This window comes from Scophthalmus maximus, chromosome 2, assembly GCF_022379125.1.
Source record: "Scophthalmus maximus strain ysfricsl-2021 chromosome 2, ASM2237912v1, whole genome shotgun sequence".
NCBI lineage: Eukaryota > Metazoa > Chordata > Actinopteri > Pleuronectiformes > Scophthalmidae > Scophthalmus > Scophthalmus maximus.
In genome coordinates, this window is record NC_061516.1 from 8,126,103 (window position 1) to 8,149,662 (window position 23,560).

The 23,560-nt window shown below is 40.9% G+C and overlaps 1 protein-coding gene across 18 annotated transcripts in view; it reads right to left on the minus strand.

The window, feature by feature from the left end:
• The window catches only part of dlg2 (discs, large homolog 2 (Drosophila)), a 179,087-nt gene that overhangs the window by 129,087 nt on the left and 26,440 nt on the right, over positions 1-23,560 (minus strand). For 17 of the 18 annotated variants that reach the window (XM_035625943.2, XM_035625946.2, XM_035625944.2 and 14 more), the window contains exons 3-4: positions 16,784-16,935; positions 11,793-11,861 (exon numbers count right to left, since the gene is read on the minus strand). In XM_035625943.2, coding sequence (XP_035481836.1) covers positions 11,793-11,861; positions 16,784-16,935 — 221 coding nt within the window. Of the gene's footprint in view, positions 1-3,463; positions 3,872-11,792; positions 11,862-16,783; positions 16,936-23,560 lie in introns of those variants that run through there. The other variant, XM_035625957.2, reaches the window with a different exon arrangement.

Below are 23,560 nucleotides of genomic sequence, written 5' to 3' on the forward strand. Positions count from 1 at the left end.
TTGATTGCCACAGCTTTATAAACGGCACAGCGCAAACTGGTGACATCTCCTCCTATCACTGATGAAGGAAATCAATCCGCTTGAGACGCTTGTCAGATGGTTACGGGATAATCCCACATTGAATTTCTATGTTGCAGTTGCTTAAAAGACGTCATCCTGTTTATCTAGGCACGGGCGATATATAATCTTGTCTTGATATATATCACGATGTACGTCAAATAACTATTTCTATCAAGCTTAAACGTTGTGAGATGTAAAGATATCAGATTTAAACCAAAGTTGGCTGAAAATGTTAAAACGAGATTGACAATATAAAGTTAAGTTATTTTGACGATGTCTTTTTGGCTGATATATGTGGCATGTTTATCTCAACCAGTCCAAGCTTCACAGTTCTCTAAGTGCACAGTTCCAAATTATACTTTTTTAAAACGATTTCATTTTTACTTTACAGTGTTGAGGAGTGAAGCATCCCCAAATGTCCATCTGAGTAAGCAAAGTTTTAATTACAGGAAGAGGAAGACAGCGGAGTTAACTCCATCTCTCATATTTAATGACACAATGAGAAGCTTTACCGAAGTTTATTTGTTTTCTTGATAAATCACTTGAACGATTCACTGATTATCAAATGTGCTTGTCTGCCAAATTGTTTCAGCACTAGCTCAGATAACACAGCTCTATACTTTATACTAGTACTATTTGGCTTAAGTAGTGAATTGTATCCCACACACATGAGCACATATGGACTCAGGACCTCTGCCATGTGCTGACACAAACAGTGGAGATCTTTCCAATACACTCATCCATTCACACTGCACCGAGCCTGATGCCTCCCATACACTAGACGACTTTGAGAGGACACTGAAAAGACTTTTAAAAGACTTCAGTCTGACGCCCTCTCACATCTAAAGACAATGTGTCATTAGTCACAGAGTTTTTAGTCGCAAGCCTACAATTTTGGAAAGACTGGGGACCTGCACGGTCACTATTTAAAAGACTGCAACTAGATTCCTTTTAAGATTGCTTCACACCATGCTCCTGGAGGAAGTTTACAGGAGGAGAAATTGTTGAACATTGGAGAAGAACCAGCGGCTTTTAGCCACTAGGTGTCCTGGTGTGTGCAATGGTTTGTACAGAAAATATAAGCCAACAAGAAAAAGAGAAGACGCCGCAGAATGTGGCGATGACGGGAATACATGCTGCAACATCGCATGGAGACTCCGGAGTAGCCTCGAACGCCTGCGGTTTCCAAACTACCTGGTTGATCTATTGGTTGTAGACAATGTTCACGTCACTATCTGCGTTAGCGAAGACTAAAAACCTACGGTAATATCAAAAATGGTTGATTTTATCGGAACGTCGAGACGAGAAAAAGAGCGACTTCAAACTGCTCAGATCACCACCTCACACCAAGCGATGGAGATGACGGGAGTGAGACTCAACTCGAGTAAAACTCTCCTGATTTTATACCCACAAATGAAATTTGTCTAAGACAGTGAAATCGCTTGAAAGTCGTTAGGTGTAAGGCCAGCATAAAGGGAAAGCATTGGGTGGGAGAAGGGCAGGCACACAACAGACAAACATTCATACTCATTATTTACACCTATGTAAAAATTTAGAGTCGAGGACTTTGGGAGGAAACTAGAGCCCCCAGACGAAACCCACAGTGGCCCAGTGAGAACGTGTAAAGTCCACACAGAAAGACCCAGGCCAGCCGGCAGGTTTGAACCTATAACCTCCTTCCTATGAGGCAACGCTATTAACCACCACATCCCAGAGAAATCTCAACCCCCATCAACAAACTGTATAAAGGTTACAACACTTTCTTATCACACAATGCATTGAGGCATTAATGCCTTTCCTGCACAAGCCAGTGTGAATATTTCACCACGTCTTGAAGGGTTCCAACAGCCTAAATGACCAAAGGGGGCTCTTGCTCCTGCCACATGTGTGTTCTGCATCATACATGCAGGAGAGAGCTGTATGAGACCATCTTTGGCATTCCCAGCCGGGATGGCAGGCTAGCTGTCTTATTGGATGTAGACTATGTCTATACTTAGCCTGCAAAACACTCAGTGGAGATTTTCTGCATAAATGACGAGGAGAGCTCTGTCAGGTTCACTTAGAATGCTCTGTGGAAACGTCAGTGTGACCTTAGTGATGTAAATAGTGGGCGGCCTACTTCTTAAGGAGTAACCCGTTCCCCTTTTGCTACCCGCAGCACTGTTAACGTATATCATAAAAATAGATGACTAACTAAACATGATGTCCATTACTTATATTTTCTGTTCCCATCCTCATTAGTTTTGCAGGTATTGGCGCTGCATGAGAAGCTTTTTGCTATTTATTCATTGGGCACCACTGATGGATTGAGATATTTGAGTCTGGACAAAAGTTGCAGTCCCGATGTATGGACAAGCAAAAAGAGAGGTGTTCAAAATGTTCAAAATAAAGTTGCTACTGGACACCACTACCTGCTGTACTGAACAAAAATGAAAGTCCCCTGTCACTTGCTTTCTAGTGTAGTTATCCGAATCACGTGCATATCTATTGTCTATTTTCTTAGATCTATTACAGAATTTCTTCGGGAGGTACTTAACAACAATCCCAGGTTTAAAGTAAACATTGTAGGGGAACCTACTTAACTACTGTACCTAATAAAACACGGAAGTAAAAGTATCACTGTATAAATCAAAACAATGTATACATCATAGTCAAATGAACAAAAAGTATGTCTTTTGTTGAGGAGAACAACATGGTGTTCTGTTAGAAGAACAGATGCCTTATGCAGAGCCTTGCTGTGGGAGCAGGATTCCCCCTCTCCAGTGATGCAGCAGTCATTTACACTCTGAACAGCTTGCAGTACAAGCCAAGAGATAAGCATTCCCTGAAATAGGAGCAAATTACTTTCTGTAATTTTCTCAAAGAAATGACTTTGTTCCGAAGCTCGCATTAGTATTTATATACTGTGATAGTACAATTACGTGTTTCCAACCGTGTTCAACTGGACTAGTCTCGCAGCTCTGAGAAGTGCTCATGTGCCGTGTGAGCAGCGGGCTGCAGCAGAGCCATGAGCCAGCTGACAAAAGTTGAACCCAACTTCTGATGCCATATGTCAAGAGACGGCACGCTCAATGTAGTTAGAGACATGATGTGAAGCATTCTCTCAGAACCTACCCTGTCGGGAGATAAGATCTCGCAGTGAAAATGTGCTTCGAAGCATCCCATCGACAACGGTGAAAAAATTCATTCATTCAACTCTTCACTTCAAAGACAAACAGGGGCGTGATGGAGGACGAAAAACATACGTGCACATGCTCACGCTCCGAAACAACACAGCTTCAATCCTCCTGCTTCACTGCATGCCTCATTCTCCCCCAGTGCTCAGTCTCTCCGTCTCATCCCGGGTCTCCCTCTCATCCCCTCTCTGCTCCACTGCATCATTCGTTCCTTCTGTGTTCCTTACCTTAGTGGTGACAATGCAAAGACAATCCATGCTGCCGAAGCCAAACAGGAGCCCTCAACCTGTGCTCCAAATCATTACCACTAAAATCAGCACAGGAGGAAAAGCAAGCAGGAAGATGGAGAAAAAGACACCAGAGTGAAGAAGCGAGGCGGAAAAATAAAAAAGGTAGGAGTTCCTGAAGAAAGCGAGGGGGTGGAGAAGAGAAAGAGAACACACACACACACACACACACAAACACATACACGCGCACATCCACACACACACACACACATACACACTCAGGAGGGAGAGAATCCACGGTGGACAGGCGTTACAGCATGTGGGCCCCTTGTGAGGATTGGGATGCCGCCTCCACAAAGCTGAAGGCAATCAGGATCCCTAATGCCATCTCAGAGGGAAGCGCACGTCATCAGTCATCAGCCAACACACACACACACACACACACACACACACACACACACACACAAACACAATAAAGGTCTGGCCTCATCTAGCAACCCAAATCATTCCTTAGCTTCTCTAACTGCTCATTCATCCACTGCCTCTTGTTTTCAGCTCAATGTCTCCTCCTCCGCCTCCTCCTCCTCCTCCTCTCTCTCTCTCTCCGGTCCTTGAGCTGAGCGACCAAGCAGCACTACGGTAAGAGAGAGCGAGAGTGAGGGAAGAAAGTAAAGGACGAGAGCATCAGCTCAGCGGAATGAATTACATGCTCCCATGTCTCACTGTGGCAAACTGCTGGAACTTGGTAATACCATACCATTTTTAATTTCATCTGCAGAGCCTCACCTCCCACTGCCTGTGACAGACTTTTCATAGTGTGGGGGGGGTGTGTGAGGAGGGTGCAGTCCGTGGGATTGGGATGAAAGCTAACAATCCCAAGTACTTTGTGCCAATAGAGCGCAACAGTGAGGTTCCAGAAGTGAAACTCCCATTCTTTTTTTCCCTTGACATTTTGATTATTAGCCATAAGGTCGTAACTATCCAAGGGTCGACTCACCACGTGTTTAAAGGTTTTTAATGATGGAACATGAACCTGTAGAAGCCACAAGTCCGTACGAAATCAACCTTGTTTTAAGAAAAACATGTTTTATTCGCAATGTCATTGAGAAATACTACACTACCCGCACTTCTAAAGTTCAACATCGACGTCTTTGTCTGGTGGAGATCGCTGTTACCGTGGAAACGCTTACTAAACCTGCGAACGTCATGTCGGCTAGGGATGCTGTGTTCCATTGTCCTCGGAGCTCGGGGGTGGTCGTTCCATTATACCTCAGAACTCGAAACTAAAGACCTGCGAGTCGGAGTTTGCAACTGGAACGCCTTCTCGAGTAGGGATTCCGGCTCAGAGGGTCAGAGGAACCCCGCCAACCCCGACTTCTGAGCTCCGAACACCGAGTTACGGGATGTAATGAAACGCAGCATGAGTTATGGTTGCAAGCAAACATTTGTGCTTCGCCTCGGCGATATGGAAAAAAATCTTATCTCGACACTTTTTTTCATATTTATCAATATCGATTTATATCACGATATGAGTCAAATCACTATTTCTGTCAAGCTTAAAGGTTGTTAGATGTAAAGATATAATATTTAAACCAAAGTCAATTTTGGTTTAGGTATTATTTATTTTCTGTGAGAAGTTGAACATGAAAAATCTACTTTAGAACACTATACAACTGCTGCAAATGCTTTCGACACAGTTTACAGCGCACGATACACTTCACTACTTCAGTAACGCTGTTGCTCGAGTTAAAATTCCCTGACGTTATTTACTCTTTTCTCTTGCTCTCACTCCTGACAGACTGGTGAGCTGCAGAGACCAATCATAAACAGAGCTGATGCCCGCTGCTTCTCCTACGCTCTGTGCTTTTTGCGTCAACCTAACTTGACGTGGCTGTAAATGTATTCCAGCCACACGACGGCGCTATTCTCATTATCATTGGCTGGTCGTGTTGTCTGTCGAAACATGAATGGAATTAGTTCTATCGGAGTTATCGACTGTGTCTTAAATTTCTATTGAGGAAAAGTAATTTCGCGCTAATTATCTTTATCGTTTTATCGCCCAGCCCTAATTTGTGCTTATTTCCATCATTCGCGCGAATATTTGACTGTTCTCCCTTCCACTTTCTCCGACACACACACACACACACACACACACACACACACACACACACACACACACACACACACACACACACACACACACACACACACACACACACACACACACACACACACACACACACACACACACACACACACACACACACACACACACACACACACACACACGCAGAGAGGAACTGTTGAATGGATAATAGACAGACTGGAATGAATAGGAAAGCTACACTTGCACACACAAAGCAGTTGTGCTAACTGGAGCTAAAACTAGCGTCCAACTTCCTCATTCACTTTCTGCCAAGTCCTCTCCTTTTTCACCCGGTCAAAATACAAGCAGTCAACCTGGTCGTTCTGCACACAAACATTGACAGGACGTCGGACGAAAGTGACGGAGGGAGGATCTCAACGCTCATTGGTTATCGCGTCAACGCGTCACAGGAATATGTGAATACACTGAAGGGACTAATTTGCGTGTTGCGCATCGCGCTACTCGCATCAATCCCGCCGCCCGCAATCAGTTCCGCATTATTCATGTCTAGTCACGTCTTTGCATTGACTTTGTAGGTAATCACAGGACGTGATGCAATTTTTTTCTGATAGTAGAATTTCAATACAAGGCCAATATTGCCTTAGCACTGTAATTCTACAAGAGGTTCATTTTCAACATTGCTGCATAATCATACTCCTCTTACCATAATGTTGACGCACCAAATATGAGTCACATACAAAAGACTCCAATGCACTGCTGATGAGAGCAGTAATGACAGAGTGAAAGGAAATCGCTTCACAGCTTCTTATGTAACAGTGACAGGTTTTCAGTGTGTGTGTGTGTGTGTGTGTGTGTGTGTGTGTTTGTGTGTGTGTGTGTTTTAGTTTGTGTTTGTGTTTGTGTCTGTGCGTGTGTGTGACAGCAGACAGAAGTGAAAGCAAGGCTAACATTCAATTCAGAGTTTGCAGAAAAATAAAGGGCTCCAAGCGGCTGGATGAAAACATGCTGTATACATAATCTTATAATGGCCTTTCAGTCATGCTGATGAAAAACATTTGATCTTGAGTGCAAAACTGAAAAACCTCCAAGTGCAATTGAACCAGCTCGATGTCAGAGCACTGCACTGCAACCCTGGTGGCAATGTCTGTCCACAATGTTGACTACTTGTCTCCAGATGTGTGTTGTCCGAGTCAAGCGAGGGGAACCACTCCTGGGTCAAAAATCACAAATGGCACACTATCGTCTACGCTTTTTCCGAGCAAAATACCACATGGGATTGATGCAATGTGTTTTTTAAGAACAAATCCAGCTAACTCAAGTCTAATAGTCACAGACACATGATAACATTACAGGTTACAGCAGTCCAGGAACGGTTATGTAAAAGCATGAAAAAGTCTTTGTGTTGTTGAAAAGCAACACTGATCTGATCTTTGCAGAGTTTATGAGAGGATGAAAACAGATTTAGATGATTACACATATATCTCAGTGCCAGGATTTTTTCTCTCCTGGGGCTAAGGAAGGGTTTGACCAATCAGTGGGGATGCTAAGAAAATAGTCATGACTTAATTTACCTTATAAGGAAGTTTGCATCGTCGGATCGTAGGCCTATAACGCCACCCTGTGGGATCGGTGATGCCTGACGCAAGTCACGCAACACATGAATTGTGTTGAGTAACAATATTTATTAATATTTATCAATTAATAGCTGCTCCACATTAAGATCAGACAAACCACCTTAAGGTCAGATATAGTTAGGTTTCATTTATATGCTCAATTTTACGCACATCACAAGGACTAACATGGTGCCATGGAAAAATGTGACGTGGCCTATTTGGGAATATTTCGGCTTTACCTGTTATAAAGCTGCATTTGACATTCATCGGACTGAAAATGTTCTAATTAATTTATATTTAATAGCAATGTATCCTTTATTCAAGCAACGGCTCCCTTTTAAAAGTGTACTACGTACTACCCGTCACTTTCTGACTTGACAGCCTCAAGAAATTATATTTTACAATTCTTCATATTATAAACTAATGGAATTTGTTAAAGCTAGTCATTTGGTGTGTTTAAATTCCAGATATTAAGAATCTTTTCCCGTTTAAACAAGTCTCGGCAGGCACAATGGGGGGTAACAAGATTTGTGACGGGTCTATAGCCCTGGTTAGGCGCGATGTAGTGCCGTCAGTGTACAGGACAGAGGCTTTACTGAGGGAATGTAAGACAAATGGTATGATTTGGTAAACAAACAGATGTCAGTTATGTTACTCCTATCAAAATGCTACCCCTCACATTTTTTTTTGCTCGTATTTGTCCACAGAGTTTATTCGTCTCGGTTAATTTCCAGCAGAGCTCTACATAAATGTTACCTGAGTCACGGGAGCAAGAGCAAGTGAAAACATCTGTGTGGGTTTTTCAGGAAATTTAATCTGCCAGTTTGTTTCTGCCTTAATACCTCAACATTTTTTTCATAATGAAAAGCGAAGATTGATTAAAAGCTACCGCACAAATCCCCCCTTTGGTAAATGGGTAAGATCGTACCTTTGAGGCCAACTTGCACTTTCTTGTTAGCAATAGAAAACAAAACACAGTCAAAGCGAAAGGTGATAATAGAAAGCTCTAGTTCAGACTATTAATGATGTACATTGAGAATCAATAACCTTCCAGTTCAGCCAGTGCAGAGGTCCCAACCCTCAGGACAACAGCTAAACTTTCTGATAGTCTGCTGAACTACAGCATATGCCTCACTTCTTCACTGTGCTCGTACCTGTTTACTGGATCCATCCTGGTGAAGAGGGTCGTGGCAGAATTGAACCTTGATTACCGCTTTCATTGGTGGACAAAGCAGCGGCCGTGTAGCCTCCCAACCTCCCGTTGTTCTCACTGTACATGTTCACCATCTTAGACTCCCTCAGCCAGAGCGGCAGGGCTAATCCTTTCAGGTGATGCAGCTCCGACTTATTGCATTAGAGAGAAGGAATGCTTTAACCTCATTTGTCAGGGCTGCACTGACTAGGTGTGACAAACTTAGACTAGTGTGTATATGTGCACAGCAGTGCTACTAACAGCCTGCTAGACGGATTTACTCCAAAGCCTGCTGTACTGTTTGACCTTGAATCTGGCTTATGTCTGACCAAAACACTTTCTCCTCAGTCGTTTCGTGACACGGCAAATAAAAAAATCTGTTCTCACATTTCATTCTAGTGTGACTAAATGAAATTAAATGAGCGCTTCATGCATATTGAGCACGCATGGAAATCTTCACTGGCTCATTTGTAATGTAATGACGAATGCCACATGGTGCCATCCTTTCTACTGATCTGCGGTCCAGACCAGAAGTGTTTGGACAGTTTCAAGTTTTCTGTTCTTCAGGCTCTGAGCTACTGCACGATCACTTCGAAATAAAATAACGGACACTGCACTAACATCTTGTCCCAGCTATAATTTGAGAAGGTTGACATCAATATAGAAAGAACTGTGTGCAAGATATAGCCCTTTACACACAGAGCCCCAAGTTTAGGGGTTCAAACTGGACAGAATTACATGAAGGGAAACTGAATCATAATATTTAATATTCAGTGTTAAAGTCATCTGCAGTCAGCGACTGAGGTCTTGGACACACACATCAGACAGATATTCCACCTCTTCATCCTGGAAAGCTGTTATTTGCTTTGGTCTTATTTTTGGATCGTTGTCCTGATAAATGATGACGATGAAGTAGTCGAATGAGTTTAATCCATTGCACTGGATGCACGGACTTCTGTCAGCAGTGAAATCATCAGCAAATGTCAGTGTGACAGTTCCCCCGGAGACATTTTTGAACAGCGCAGAGAGTGAAAGGAACAATGAGAAGAACCAAAACATACAGCAACCTGAAGTACCTGAACGCATCGACTGTCAATACAATGTAGTTTGTCTGCACCTCATATAATCAGCAACTTGTGTCCTGTATAGACAGCACTTCCTCGATGAAAGAGAAAAAGACAGGAATTGCAAATAAGACGCACAAATAGAAACTGCATTATAAAAAAAAATCTAAATTTATGATAGATTCAACAAACAGACAAAGAGTCAACAAAACTTATTTGCAAGGATGTTTTCCATGTTTCCATTTTAAATAAAGAAGCTCTCTAGCTACACTTTATAACCCTTTACTGCTTCCAAAATGAAACTGGCATCTTCACTTAGACAGGCAGTTCCCCAGCTCTTGCACAGACATATATTTAGCTAATATCATGTCAATCATATCTATGGGGCTATATAGATATGATTGATATGCTATTTTATATTATCGTCATTATCTATATTATTAGACAGCAATCTTTTTTTTCTGGTCCCAAGCCCCTAAAACACATCCCCATAATTAGTTTAATAATATAATAATTAGTACCAACTGCTCTCTGTAATGTTGTATTATATTTCTGCAGGGGGGAAAAAACTGTGCTGTTACACTGTTTTAAAGGAAAAGTAACAGTGACCAGATCATGTTTTCTACCAACATAATGAAGATATGTTGGATACTGACGAAGCGGTAAAATGTTCACAGCCAACGTACTTGTTTTCTTGCACAATATCTGATGTCGTAGTGACTCCAGCATTGTGTGTTCTACACTTGGTACTCTTGGTAAAGCTTAGAACTTTAGATGCAACTTCTTAACAAACATTTTTTAAAGGGCTTAACCAAAACTAACCACAGACAAGACAAAACCTCCATCCAGCCCAACCAATTCCAGGGGCCGCTTGCACCAACTGGTCTTCACTAAGACTGGTCTGAACTGCCAAGACCGTCTTAGTTACGACCAGTCTTTAGAATGGACATAATGTTGGTTGCACCGATGGAACAAAGATCCTATTAACTATGCCTGGTCGTAGCGATCCGCGTTCATGTGAGTGGCCAATGTTGTGCCTATAGACAATGATCCCCCTGACTGATAATGGTCAGAGTGATCGCTGTAGCCTATTCATTAATAATAGATTGAATTTGTCCCCCCACATAGGCCATCTCTTGCATAAAGCCGACACTTGGCGAACCACACACAAGCACACACACAAACACACACTGAACCACATCACTCTGACTGATACAGAAACGGAGCAGAAGAGACAGATACATACAGACAAAACATGTCGGTTTCTTAGTCTGCTAGCTTATAAAATAATCAAAATAAAATGTTTTGATGTCTTTCCAGTAACTATGGGCTACAAGGGGACAAACAACGAGAGAGAGAGAGAGAGAGATGCACACCGTAATCAGCTGTATTTAAACGCATCCCCTCGCTCCGTGTGAGAGCCAGAGAGAGAGAGACACAAGTTTTACTCAGCACATCCAGTTTCCCAGTACTTCACTCATTTACCTGCTGCAACTAATCGATAGTTCTTAATAATAATTAATCGATTATTTTCATAATCGATTAATCTGTTGATTATTTTCTCGATTAATCAATTAGTTGTTTGGTCCATAAAATGGTAAAAAATATCGACCGTGTATCCCAAACCCCCAAGATGATGTTTTGTTTTGTTCACACACCAAAGATATTTAGTTTACTGTCATAGAGGAGCAAAGAAACCAGAAAAAATATTCACATTTGAGAAGCAGAAATCATAGAATTTTTAATTGATTAATCGATTATCAAAATAGCTGACGATTCATTTAATAATCGATTACTAATCGGTTAACTGTTGCAGCTCTAATAACGACCGACTTAGCTTGGGACCAGGCGTAAGACCAGGTGGTGCAACCGGCCCCTGGTGGCTCAGCTGTAGCCCTTCAATCATTCCAAAGATGCATTGCCTCTGAACACAACCCAGCTAGTGATGATGTTTAGATGATGCTATAGATGTATATAAATGTAAATTCTAGGAGACACAGACGTGCACTGCAGCGTTCTATCATTACCATTACTAGTGATAAGGTCAAATCGTAATGCTAGGTCAAGGAGTGAAATGGACCACAATGGATGACTGAGAAGGAAGGGTGCCTGGCATGGTCCCAGATTAATATCCCAAAGCAAGATATGCCCCCCCCCCCCCCGACACACACACACACACACACACACACACACACACACACACACACACACACACACACACACACACACACACACACACACACACACACACACACACACACACACACACACACACACACACACACACACACACACACACACACACACACGTGTGTGCTCACTGAAGAATGGCTGGCTCGCTGAGAGAACTCACCTCAGAGGTCTTTGCACCGGTCTCTCCCTGCTCCGTCCTGCTGGGATTTGAGATGCTCTGCTCCCTCTGCTGGAAACAACAAACAGGTCCATTAGTGAGTGAGTCAACAACACAACCACGATCAATATGTAACACACTGACCTGACGGATCCTGGAGACACAACCGACAGATTATGTCTGTAAGGTGATGAGCATTGTATAGGCTGAATACAGCAAGGATAGGCCTAAATCAAAGCATATTGTTCCTGCCACAAGCCATTCAATTACCTTCGAATGAAAACTACGGGTAAATAATTGCACATAACTGCCCTATTTTATGTACATTATTTATATTTATATCCCTTATTCTTGTATATTTTTGCGGTTCTTTTATTTTTTTTTACATTTGTATGTCTTATATTTTTTTATATTTTATAATGTGTGTTGTGTGCCAGATACCTGCTGTCTACGTTAAATCAATGCTACTTTAATTAGAAGTGGAAATTTCGACAATTAATCAGGTATAAAGACAAATATTGATGCACAACCAGATGCAGTCGTAGTAGTTATGCAACATTTGGCACTGAGCGGTAGATGGAGACAGTCTTGGCTTGTGTGTCTGTCTGTTGCTGTGGTTAGTCTTTAATTAGAGGCTCGGATGGCGTGCGCCTATATGTGCCTGTGGCAACCAAAAATAAACCCCTGGCACACTAAGACATACTACAAACACTCATGACACGCAGGCTCGCTTTATCCCTCCCGCAGTTATGGTGGCTCTCGCCTAAAATACTACTTCTCTTTGGATCTATTCAATTCAACAAATTAAGACTATATAATATTCTCTATTTGTTTAATAAATAATATAAACTTGGCCATTCTGCACACTGGGTCAGCCAAACTTAACTAGTTTAATGTCAAATATAAGCAACATTCAGATCCCAAAAACACCTTGTGAAATCAGAAAATAACTCACATTTGTACTATTAATACCCGCAGTAGTAGTAAGCCTGGGATGCTGCAGTAGTTGAGTAATGCCACAGGGGCACCAACATCCGTTTACTTCTTCTCTTCGTTTGTATCTATTGCACAACTATTTAGTCAACCCTGGTTGTTTTAAATGTGCTTTATAAATAAACTTGCCTTGACTAGCCAACTGTTGCTGCCCCAAAGTGGCCGTTAGGTGGCGAAAACAAAGGAACTATTAGTATTAAGTACAAAAGACTAAATGCCTTATTCAAATTTAGAATTGTTGTGTTTTAAACTAGCATGTAATCAAGAATATTTCAATTTTTCCCCCCTCTATTGAAACAAGGGATTAACAATTCACATTTAGGTCACCTGATGTTATGTACAACTGCTTTATTCCTTTTTTTCCTTTACTGAATTAAACATTTGATTACTTTTCCTTTAATGTATACAAATCTGACAAACACCCTACAAACTCCGTACAATTGTTCCATTTTTCGCCTTTAGATAATTAATTTGTATGATGCCATCTGCCATCTCACTGTATGACAGGACATTTTGCCTTATCTTCAGAGGGCTCATTGTGGCAGCAGAACATGGGCTGTAACAGCAGTGTCCCGATGACCTCATGGTGGGGTCATCAGTCTCTGAGGACTCTTCTAATCCCCTTCACTTATCCCTATCCTGGTACTACTGGATGACCTCAGCAAAGTTGTTCAGCAGCTCCTGCTGTTACACTATACTACTCTGCTGTTTTGAAAGCTCTGCTATAAAGATGTACACATAATCCGTATGGAAATGTATATTCATGTCCCTTATGACCATTTCTTTACTGTACTATAGAAAAAAATTTCAACTACGACACAAAAGCTGTGAGTGTTAAAACAAATAGGATTAGTAGGGGATTACCAAATGGGTTGGTCGCATTCACAGTCAAACATGCTTTTAGCAACATGCCTGGTGTGCACAGACCCACAGTTCTATACCTCCACACAGGTCAAAGGTCACCTTCGAGCAGCAAGCGAAAGCAAAATCTGCTTCATCCAACTACTATGTCTGCCTGTCTGTCTTTGTGTAACTGGTTCCATTCTTTTTTCATAGTACATGCTGCATGATAATACTGTGATGAGGCTCAGTGTTAAGTGCAACTTTGCTGAATCCTAGGTGATTTAGTGTGGTTCTAAGCTGCAACTGTTTTTTGTCAATAAACAATACATCACACTACAAACAATACAAGAGACTTGCACATGGTATCAAACGTCCAGAGAAGTCCTGTGGCTCCTCTGAATGTGACTTTTTAATAGATACTTTTGCAAAATATTGGAGTACTCATTTGTTCTGCCTTTGCTCAAATGAAGAAGGAGCATCATTACTACATTCATCTTGACATTCATTGTACTAATCTTCCTGGCTATGCTCCGCATTACTCTACTCAGCGGTGAAACACATTGCTTCCATGATTCAACCTTGGCAACAGACTTCATTATAGACAACATGAAGAAAGTGGTCTCTCCTGATGCTATTTAGTGGGTTGACTAACCAAGCCCAATTGAGTACTGTATCTGTTAACAGGACTGTTTACTCACAGACTTTGACACATGGACACCGACGTCCTGCTCATAAACAATTTTGAGTATGCCACATGCTTAGGTACCCGGAAAGATCGGAATGATGGTCTGTTCTTAACTCATCTCTATCTCTATCTATAATTTAGTGAAAATTAATATTTTTATGTGGTTCTCTTATATTTTGTGTATTTATTTTCCTCCTCTCCAAATTTTCAAATATTGGAGTTTTTCTGGAATAAGAAGGTACCCTGGCTGCGTAAACTATACTTGGAGAGAACAAGCTTGGCCTGTCACGATAATCAATCATCTCCATAACAGCCATTGTGTCTAGATGCATGTTTGTTGACATAAGTATGAATGTTGACAACAGTTCAGCAAGTCTTGCTGCTTCTATCGTCTCATCTGTTCTCGTCCTAGGATTAATCTTCTACTGGTATGGAAAGGCACTATGTCTTCAAATTGCTTGTTTTGTCTGGGCCTAAACTTTGGATGACATTTCTCTCCGCAGCAACACAAAACTTTGCACGTGCAACAACCAATAGGCCGATACTCGAGCTCACATGATTCAGTGTGAAAAAATAGTCATAAAATGATGCTAATATTGTTTATTGCCATAATTTCTGGGACAATATATTGGGATATCAACAAGACGACAAAATGTCGAGGAAACGCTGTTCGGTCGTCAGGAAGCTACATCATTGCACCGGCTTCCTAAGGATATTAATACAAGAGACCAGAACTAACTCAGATTTATTTTACCTATGCAAAATTCATCGGTAACCGGTGACTTTTGGGTAGTCGGGGAGCAGGGAGATGCCTTGCTCCGGGACAGACCACTTACTTTTCCCCAAACAGCACAGTGAACAGACCAAGCCCCGGGGACTTCGCTCAGCCTTGAAGCAAAAAAGACATGCTGGCCGTGTCCCCGGAACGAGGATTCTTGCTCAGTTACGGTTAACGTAGTACGAGTGAGTGAAAGTCTGTCTGGTACTGAAGACTGATGTCAGGCAGAACGGAATTAAAATACATGTTGGTCGGGTGGTTGTTTAAAAGACCGAAGCAGAAGATAAACGATGAGCCGGTTGTGGTGTTGACGTGTTGCTCTGAGCTAACAACAACACTGTGCTTCTCAGGCAGCTCAGGTATGTGGTCATTCACCCGCAGATAGTTTGACAGTCACATGGAGTTCAGTTCAGTTCACCACCTCGAAAAACGACATTCAAAAATTAAAAAGTGACACCGTGAATGTCGTAAAATGGAAATTGACTTACATGATGACTTGCGTCCCTTCTTGGTCATAGTCATACTATTCTTCTTTTACTTCAGATTTAACCGTTTAAGTTTGTGCATGGCACGCCATGTTTAATATTGTTGCCGCGATGAATTGCGGGGCGTCTATTTCTCCTTTGCTTTTGCATAGGAAGCCCCAGCGTACCCTATGCTAAAGGAGAGAGGAAAGGAAGCATTGAAGCACCTTTCCTAAAAAATTTAGAGAATTGGAACAGCTCTTATCATGGCTGTATGCCCGAAATACTTCCGGTTCATGTCACTCAGTTCGGAACCTTCCTAAGAAGATTTGACAATTCGACCGCACCCTCTGTGTGTCTGTGCGTGTGGCTCTAGGTGTAGCAGTGGGGCGGATACCTCTCTGGGCACCTAGCTGTTTGGCGCACCCGGTCGTAATCTCCTCATCGCTGACTGCTCTTAAGCTGAGGCTGGACATCAGATCGTCAGATCCGTTGTGGTATTGTGCACGGCCAAACTAGTCCGTCTGTCATTGGATCTGTTGGATGCACTCTGTTGTAATTCCGCTCTCTGTCCAGAAGTTACTCGTTTGGAACCTGTGGATTTGTGGAGCCTGCCTCGGCAAAAACGGAGATTACAAGTCTAAACGCCAGCCTGTCTCTGCCTGCCAGTCTCAAACATCTCTGCACATTTCCTTGTGCAATTGGTTTTATTACACATCTTGTGCTTTCTTTGTCCGTGGTCTGCATACTGAGTCCGAAACTGAACCTCAACACCTGAACTACAATAAGCACCTCCTAAATAAACACATTATGCTGTTGAGCTGACATGTCACCACAACCAGCACATCTTCCATGCAGAGACTTGGAGGTCTGTTTCAAGGCTTTGATAAATATTATTTTATTTTTAACACAGTTGCTGCCTGCATGTTGCTTTGAAGCAGAGAGCGGAGATCCATTTTATCTAAGTCATGACATGAACATAATAACTGAATTATGTATGCTGGTGCCCTTTTTTACGAGTGCAAAATTCAGCATAACGCTGCATCAGACATTAGACATGAGGATTTAATTTAATTGTTTGCCGATTCATGCTATCTGGAAGAACCTTCTCCACCTCTGTCCCCTGCTGCTTCACCTCTTCCTTTTCAAATGGCTCTAGTCATACAGAGATAATTCTTAAGTGCGGGTATGTCTGAGATTTTGCTGGGCTGACTCCACATCAGAGACTCACCTCATCCACTGGACATGCTGAGTGTGCGAGCTCAGAGTTTTGTATGGAAACACTCTTCTCCCACTTTTCCGCCATGTGGTTGACCTCCTCGAGCTTTTGCTCGCTACTTTTCTGTGTGTTTAGCAGTGTCACTTCATAGAACTCCTGGATATCTGTGGAAATAAGGATATTACATGACTCAGGTGCTGTTCACATCTCTACAGGAAACAAAGTTATAACATTTGCTGCAGACACCAATTTAATCTAAAAAAATGCCTCATTAATTATACAATACACTAGGAATGGGCGATAAAACGATAAAGATAATTTTTGTGAAATAACTTTTCCTCTATAGAAATATAAGACACGGTCGATATAACTAATTCCATCCATGTTCTGACAGACAACACGAACAGCCAATGATAATGAGAAAAGCACCGTGCCGAACCAAGCATGTGGCTGGAATAGAGTTATAGCCACGTCATGGTAGATTGACGCACACAGCAGAGCGTAGGATAAGAAGCCGGCAGCAGCTCAAAAATAATAATAATAAATAATATTTAAAGCCAAATTAACTTTGGTTAAAATATTGTGATATCTTCACATCTCACCACCTTTAAGCTTGACAGAAATAGTGATTTCATTTATATAGTGCTATACTGTATAGCGATATCGATGAATATGAAAAAAATGATGGTGATAAGATTTTTTTCCGTATCGCCCAGGTAGGCCTACAATAGACTATAAGGAAATGACCCCAATCATCTGGCGTCAACTTAAGTGTCAAGTAAAGTTCCATTGTGTCCTGCCAGCAGACAGTGTTCATCTCCACTGGTCTCAGTTCTAAGCCGATTAAACCCATTGTCCTCTCAATCTGTGTGCACGTCTTTCTTCTCCTGCTTGACTAATACATCTCAATCAGTTCAGATAAGACATAAATGAACCTTCTAACACCCAACATATGCATGTATCAGTTTCCTTGGCTCATATTTATCACAGTGATCATTACCAAGCATCACATTTTTGACATCCAAATGTTGGATGTTGTGAACTGTTCACTGAATTCTAGTTGAATGACATTTTCCACAGCCTTTAAACTACATCTCGGCAAGCTCTTCATCGAGGGTTGAAAAGAGCCGAGCACACAGCAAGATATGGAATAACACAATAAAATCAGTGACTCTGCTACATTTTACGTTACAAAATAAATGACAATGGGGCAATGAGATGGCTGACTGACTATATTAAGAAATAGTTTCTTTTGCTAGTGGGAGGTTTGGAAGGCTGTTAGTTCACAGTGTTGAGAAAACACAAGCTTCGATGAAGAGAGATTTCATGAGCTTCAGCAGGATTAGACTTTTGGGGATTTCGTACCTTTTAAAGTGATATTATACCAATAAAAATAAGCCAAAATCTATGTTTTGTTTTCGTTGATGAGAAGAGACTTGAAAAGAAGAGATGAAAATGTTAGGAGTTAAGATGAAATGATATTTTTCCCCGGCGTGCATCTAGTCCAGCAGTGGTGAACCCGCAGCTACTTGGCTGCTCCTGCGTTTTTTTCACATTACTCTAATGTGTGTGTTTTGCCCCGTTACTTCAGCAGTGCAGCTCTCAGACTGCAGCCTCTCACTGCTCCAGCCACGTTGTACGACGTGCACTCACTTTCACACGCGCAGATAACAAACTGTTTCGGTCAATCTCGAGTCAGTACACAGAACCCTGACCCGGAGAATCAGTTGTTGTTGGGTTGACATTGTCTTTACTGCCGCTGTTCCAGAGCGCTGATCAGATATTTATTCAAAATGTATCAACACTGAACGTAACGCATGTCCAAATTCAGCACTGCACTTTTTGGTCCCTAAACAACACAAATGTCAAGTGTGAGACTGAAAGGTAGATGAACAGCTCTCGAGATATGACAGACAGACAGACAGACAGACACACACAGACACAGACAGACAGAGAGATTTCTTGACTTATTACCAGGATTAGTAAGAAGATGTCTCCAGGAGTGCAGAGTACCCTCCCTGCTGCCCTTATATATTTAATATATATGTCTGAATATTAACGTAATTACTTTGAATATGAGGAAGACTAGGGTAATGAATCCAGATATTGACAACCTGTCACCTTGATTTCAATAACTAATACACCTATTAGCCTACATGTTTAAAATGAGAAAACACTAAAAGTCGATGTAATGACACTACGTTCATAGGTATGATTAAAATGTAAATGAGAGTTTTTCGTCAAAAGACTAAGACTAGATCTAAAGTAGCTGATAAAATTAACATTGACCCATGAACACACACATTCTTAACACAGCGCTTTTCTGAGCTATGGTTGAGGCCGTGTTCTTGGGCCAAAACCAGATAAGAGATCGCCATGTGATCGGTTGTACACTCTTTGTCGTATTAAATGGCAGTTGGCAACCAACATCATAGTTGCATTATCGGAACCTTCTGCTCCGGAGTTTTCCCTTTCCTCTGACAGGAGCATATATTAAAATGTGGTGGAAAAGCTAAGGAAGAGAGGTAGATTGTTCGTTTTGACAGGTTCGAAAAAGGTTTTCATTTGATGTTTACTTTAGTGTTTGAGAACAAACCCTTAACACAACCCTAACCCTCACCAAACAATTTGCGTGTGCAAGCAGTAAACCAATGAACGAGCTCATTCTTATCCTGTTCTCGGTACTGTGATCTTGGCCTCAGACATACCTCACTTTTTTCTATCGGATATCATTCGTCAGAGGAAATTTTCGGTTCAGTGTCTTTCCTGCCCAAGGACACTTCAACACGTGGACTGGAGGAGCCGGGGATTAAACCAAAAGCACTTGAACCAAAAGAATAGAACTGTACAAAGGTTTTCGGCAGTAAAAGTAAGTGATACTTTCAAAAAATAATGCAATGAGTAATTTTTTTTTATGAACTTTTGCTGCTCCGGAGCAGGCTAGAGATGAAAGATTAAAATCTGTCAACGGTCTGACCAATCAGATCACTAGAAAACCAAAGTCATCACTCTACAGGATTGTCAAAGGGACAAAGAGGGACACAATTTGAGATCAATGGAATCGTTTAGCCGTTTAACAAAGACAATTTTTTTCCAGAAAGAATCCCTGACAAAGTTTTGACATTCCTTATCTATCACTGCAGCTCACAATCACATGAGGAGAGTGTGATGATGAATGGAAATAAAAACTAAATACTGTCTTTTATTGTGAAAAAATTATCCACACTGTTCAATAAATCCCAGGGTTATGACTTAACAATTCATTCTGAATCAGTCTGACCGCATCACATATTAAATCATTTTTTACTCTCTTCCCCTCTCTGCTTTAGCAGGTTATTTATCATCAGACAAAAGGACATAATTACTTTTTCAATTAAAAAGCTTATATATTGTATATCCTTGGGCTGACTTTAAAAAACAAAAAATATTTCTCGTGTTTCTTTTCTATTCCTGTTTTTTTTATATTTGATCATATTTCTTTACATATCAATATTGTTGTACCAGAAATGTCTTCTCTTCATCTGATCAAGCACTTTATTCATGGTTCTTAGGATGTTGCTTGAAATTAACGACACCTGCACAAAGTTACTCTGGTACTTGGCAGGTAGGCTGTTTAGACCATTTAGGGGAAGTTGCCACAGATCTTCTGTGGATGTAATCTGTTTTTAGTGCCGTCTGTCTCTTTATGTAATCCCACATTGTCTCCATGATGTTGAGATCAGGGGCCTCATTAACAAATGTTGTGTACGCACAAAACTTGTCCTGAAAGAGGAACGAGAATGTGCACACCTGTACGAAAACTCTGACCCATGCATAAGAACATTTTGGCGACGGGAAATTGGTGACGCAGATGGCGAGGTGGTGAATTGAAACCAGTTAATATATCCACTTTATCTTAAACATTAAAACAATCAGTGCTATTTGTGCTTGTGCTTGTGATGAATAACTGTTCCATATGCAAAAGATATGAGCCAACGTGAAGCAAATTATACTCAAATGAAATAAAATAGCATTAAAGAGTTGCAGAACCAAGCGATTAATTATTTTTAATAATCCTCTAACACTGTGCATGAATCACCAAGTTTGATTTTTGTTTTACCTGTCAAAATTAAATTTCCAAATGATATCGCCAAATGACTTCTTCCAGACGTGTATAAATGTGTATGAATGTGATAGGGAAAAAAAGCAAAATTGCAGCGCTGTGTGAATGGGTGAATGTGATTTGAAAGCTGTGGCTATAAAGAGCTTTGAGTGGTCTATAAGACTTGAAATGCGCTAAATAAATACAATCCAGTTTCCATTTCCCATTTCCCAGGGTTGGGGACAGGATAAGCTACCACCGATAGTCGCGATTAATTTTGCAGGATATGAAGCAATCACTCCAATTGCTGTACATATAAATACTGCAGTGACACTCTTGCGTAATGCTGCATGATGGATACGCTCGCACTGCTAAAGGATTATTCCAATGGTAGAATTAGGAAGAAACTAGTATTCAGGGAACCACGAAAGTTTCCTGGCCCACGATGATGATTGGCTAATCAGCCGATTTAGATTCCTTAGAGCTGTGTAGTTTTATGGTTTATTTAAATTGACCTTTTGCTGTCAATATGCAGTGTAATTATAGGGTTATTTCAGATGGTGACGCACATATGGATGCAATAATGTTTACACAGCAGAAATGGATAACCAAAAATATAAATTTAATAATTGAAACCTGCAAATGTCTGTAACAAAATGCCCCAAAATGTTCACACACAATCACACATTAACGTAATGCTTTCACTACTCCCTACCCTAAATAAACCATCACCATACTGTAAATGGCCTTATTTAATATTATCAATCAACCAATCAATTTTTATTTGTGTAGCCCATTTTCACGAATCACAATTTGCCTCATAGGGCTTAACAATCTGTACGAGGTGCAACATCCTCTGTCTTTAACCCTTGACTAGAGTAAGGAAAAACTACCTTAGCAGGAGGGAAAAGGCAGAAACCTCAGGGGGAGCCATGTCATGTGGAACAGAGCACATTTACGAAATAAAAAATGTGACAATTATGACAAAAAGTCTCTAATTGAAAGATGTAACAAAGTTCATTCTTAACTGAACTTTCAAACCAAGTCTCAACCCTCAATCAGCCCTTTGAAGTTGTCAGAAAGCCGGAACAAACAAAATGCCCTCACTCTTGGTTGTATATGGGCATTACATATATAGAAGAACAAGTGTTCTCTCACACACACACACACACACACACACACACACACACACACACACACACACACACACACACACACACACACACACACACACACACACACACACACACACACACACACACACACACACACACACACACACACACACACACACACACACACACACACACACACACACACACACACACACGACTAGCCTTGGACCCCAGACAAATTCTGGGATCTAATTTAAATTGGCTCTGCAAGAATACGGTCTGGATCTCCTCCATTGGGATGATATTTCCCTTGGCAGAAAATTTGCCGGTCCAATCAAATCTGTTTATCTGATAATGGGCGGGGTTTATATGTGACTCGGAGAGAAGAGACTACTGTAAACAACAAAGGCTGCTGCTAATGAAGGAGCATTTGACTAAAAGTACCAGATATTTTCAAATTTCTCCCACAAAAACGACAACACTTGACATTGTGGAATATCATCACAGACATTGTGGAATCATCTCCTCTCTGCTCTTGTCTTTTGAAAAAGTCTTTAAAAAGTTTGAATCTTTACAAAGGAAAGGATTGACACCTGTTAGAGCCGACCAACGCATTTAGTTTGTGTTCTCCTGTAAAACTTGCCAGCTTTAAAGTTTTAGTTTGAGATTTTAGAAATTTAGAATTAGGATTATTAATTATTTATTTTATTTATTTGGAGTTGACCCACACATTTAATGTTTTCTCTTGTAAAGCTTCTGACTGGTCAGAATTAAGATTTTAGTTTATTATTTATACCCGTATAACATTCTACAGTTCTATTTCTCATGTTCAACTTCTGACAGAAAATACATAATAGTTAAACCAAAATTAACCTTATGATATCTTCACATCTCACTTAGGAGTAAAAAGGAACCTTTAAGCTTGACAGGAATAGTGATTTGATTTACATCTTCAATTATCTTGATAAGATATTTTTTATTATATATTTTTTTGGTCTACTTAGACTGAATGAGTATCGGCCTCACGGTGGTAGAATCTTATGGAGCGATTGACTCATCTGTTGGTGCATCTTTACGACCTCTACCACTAAGCATCTTCAATGTCTCAAGTGAACTCTTTGTTTAACATTCAAGTGCTATGTTTTCTGAAATGGAGACACATTATTTTTGAGTGGCAAGCCGTGTTTTACCAAAGAATCAGACCCTTAACAAGTGATCTGCCATGCCAGTGCAAGGCCTTGGCTCTGCACATAATAGACATATTTACATTTAAATGGGTCTTAATGAAAAACAAGCTATTAGCATCCACAACCAGACCTACCAGGCAATCATAAACAAATGATTCAGTGAAATTATTTTTTCACAAACAGGAATTACATTGTTATGTAAAATTTACTTTAGGTAGTTTTTTTGTAAAACCAACAAGAAAAACAGTCAGTCTTATCTTTCTGTAATGTAAATGAAAATAGGCTATTAAAGAACAGAACGTTCGGAACGAGATACAGATAAATTTATGCTAATCCCCAGAAGCTGTTGAATGGTGAGTGCTCAGCAGGGTGAGTAACTGTCAGGCTACACTGTACAAAACCTGAT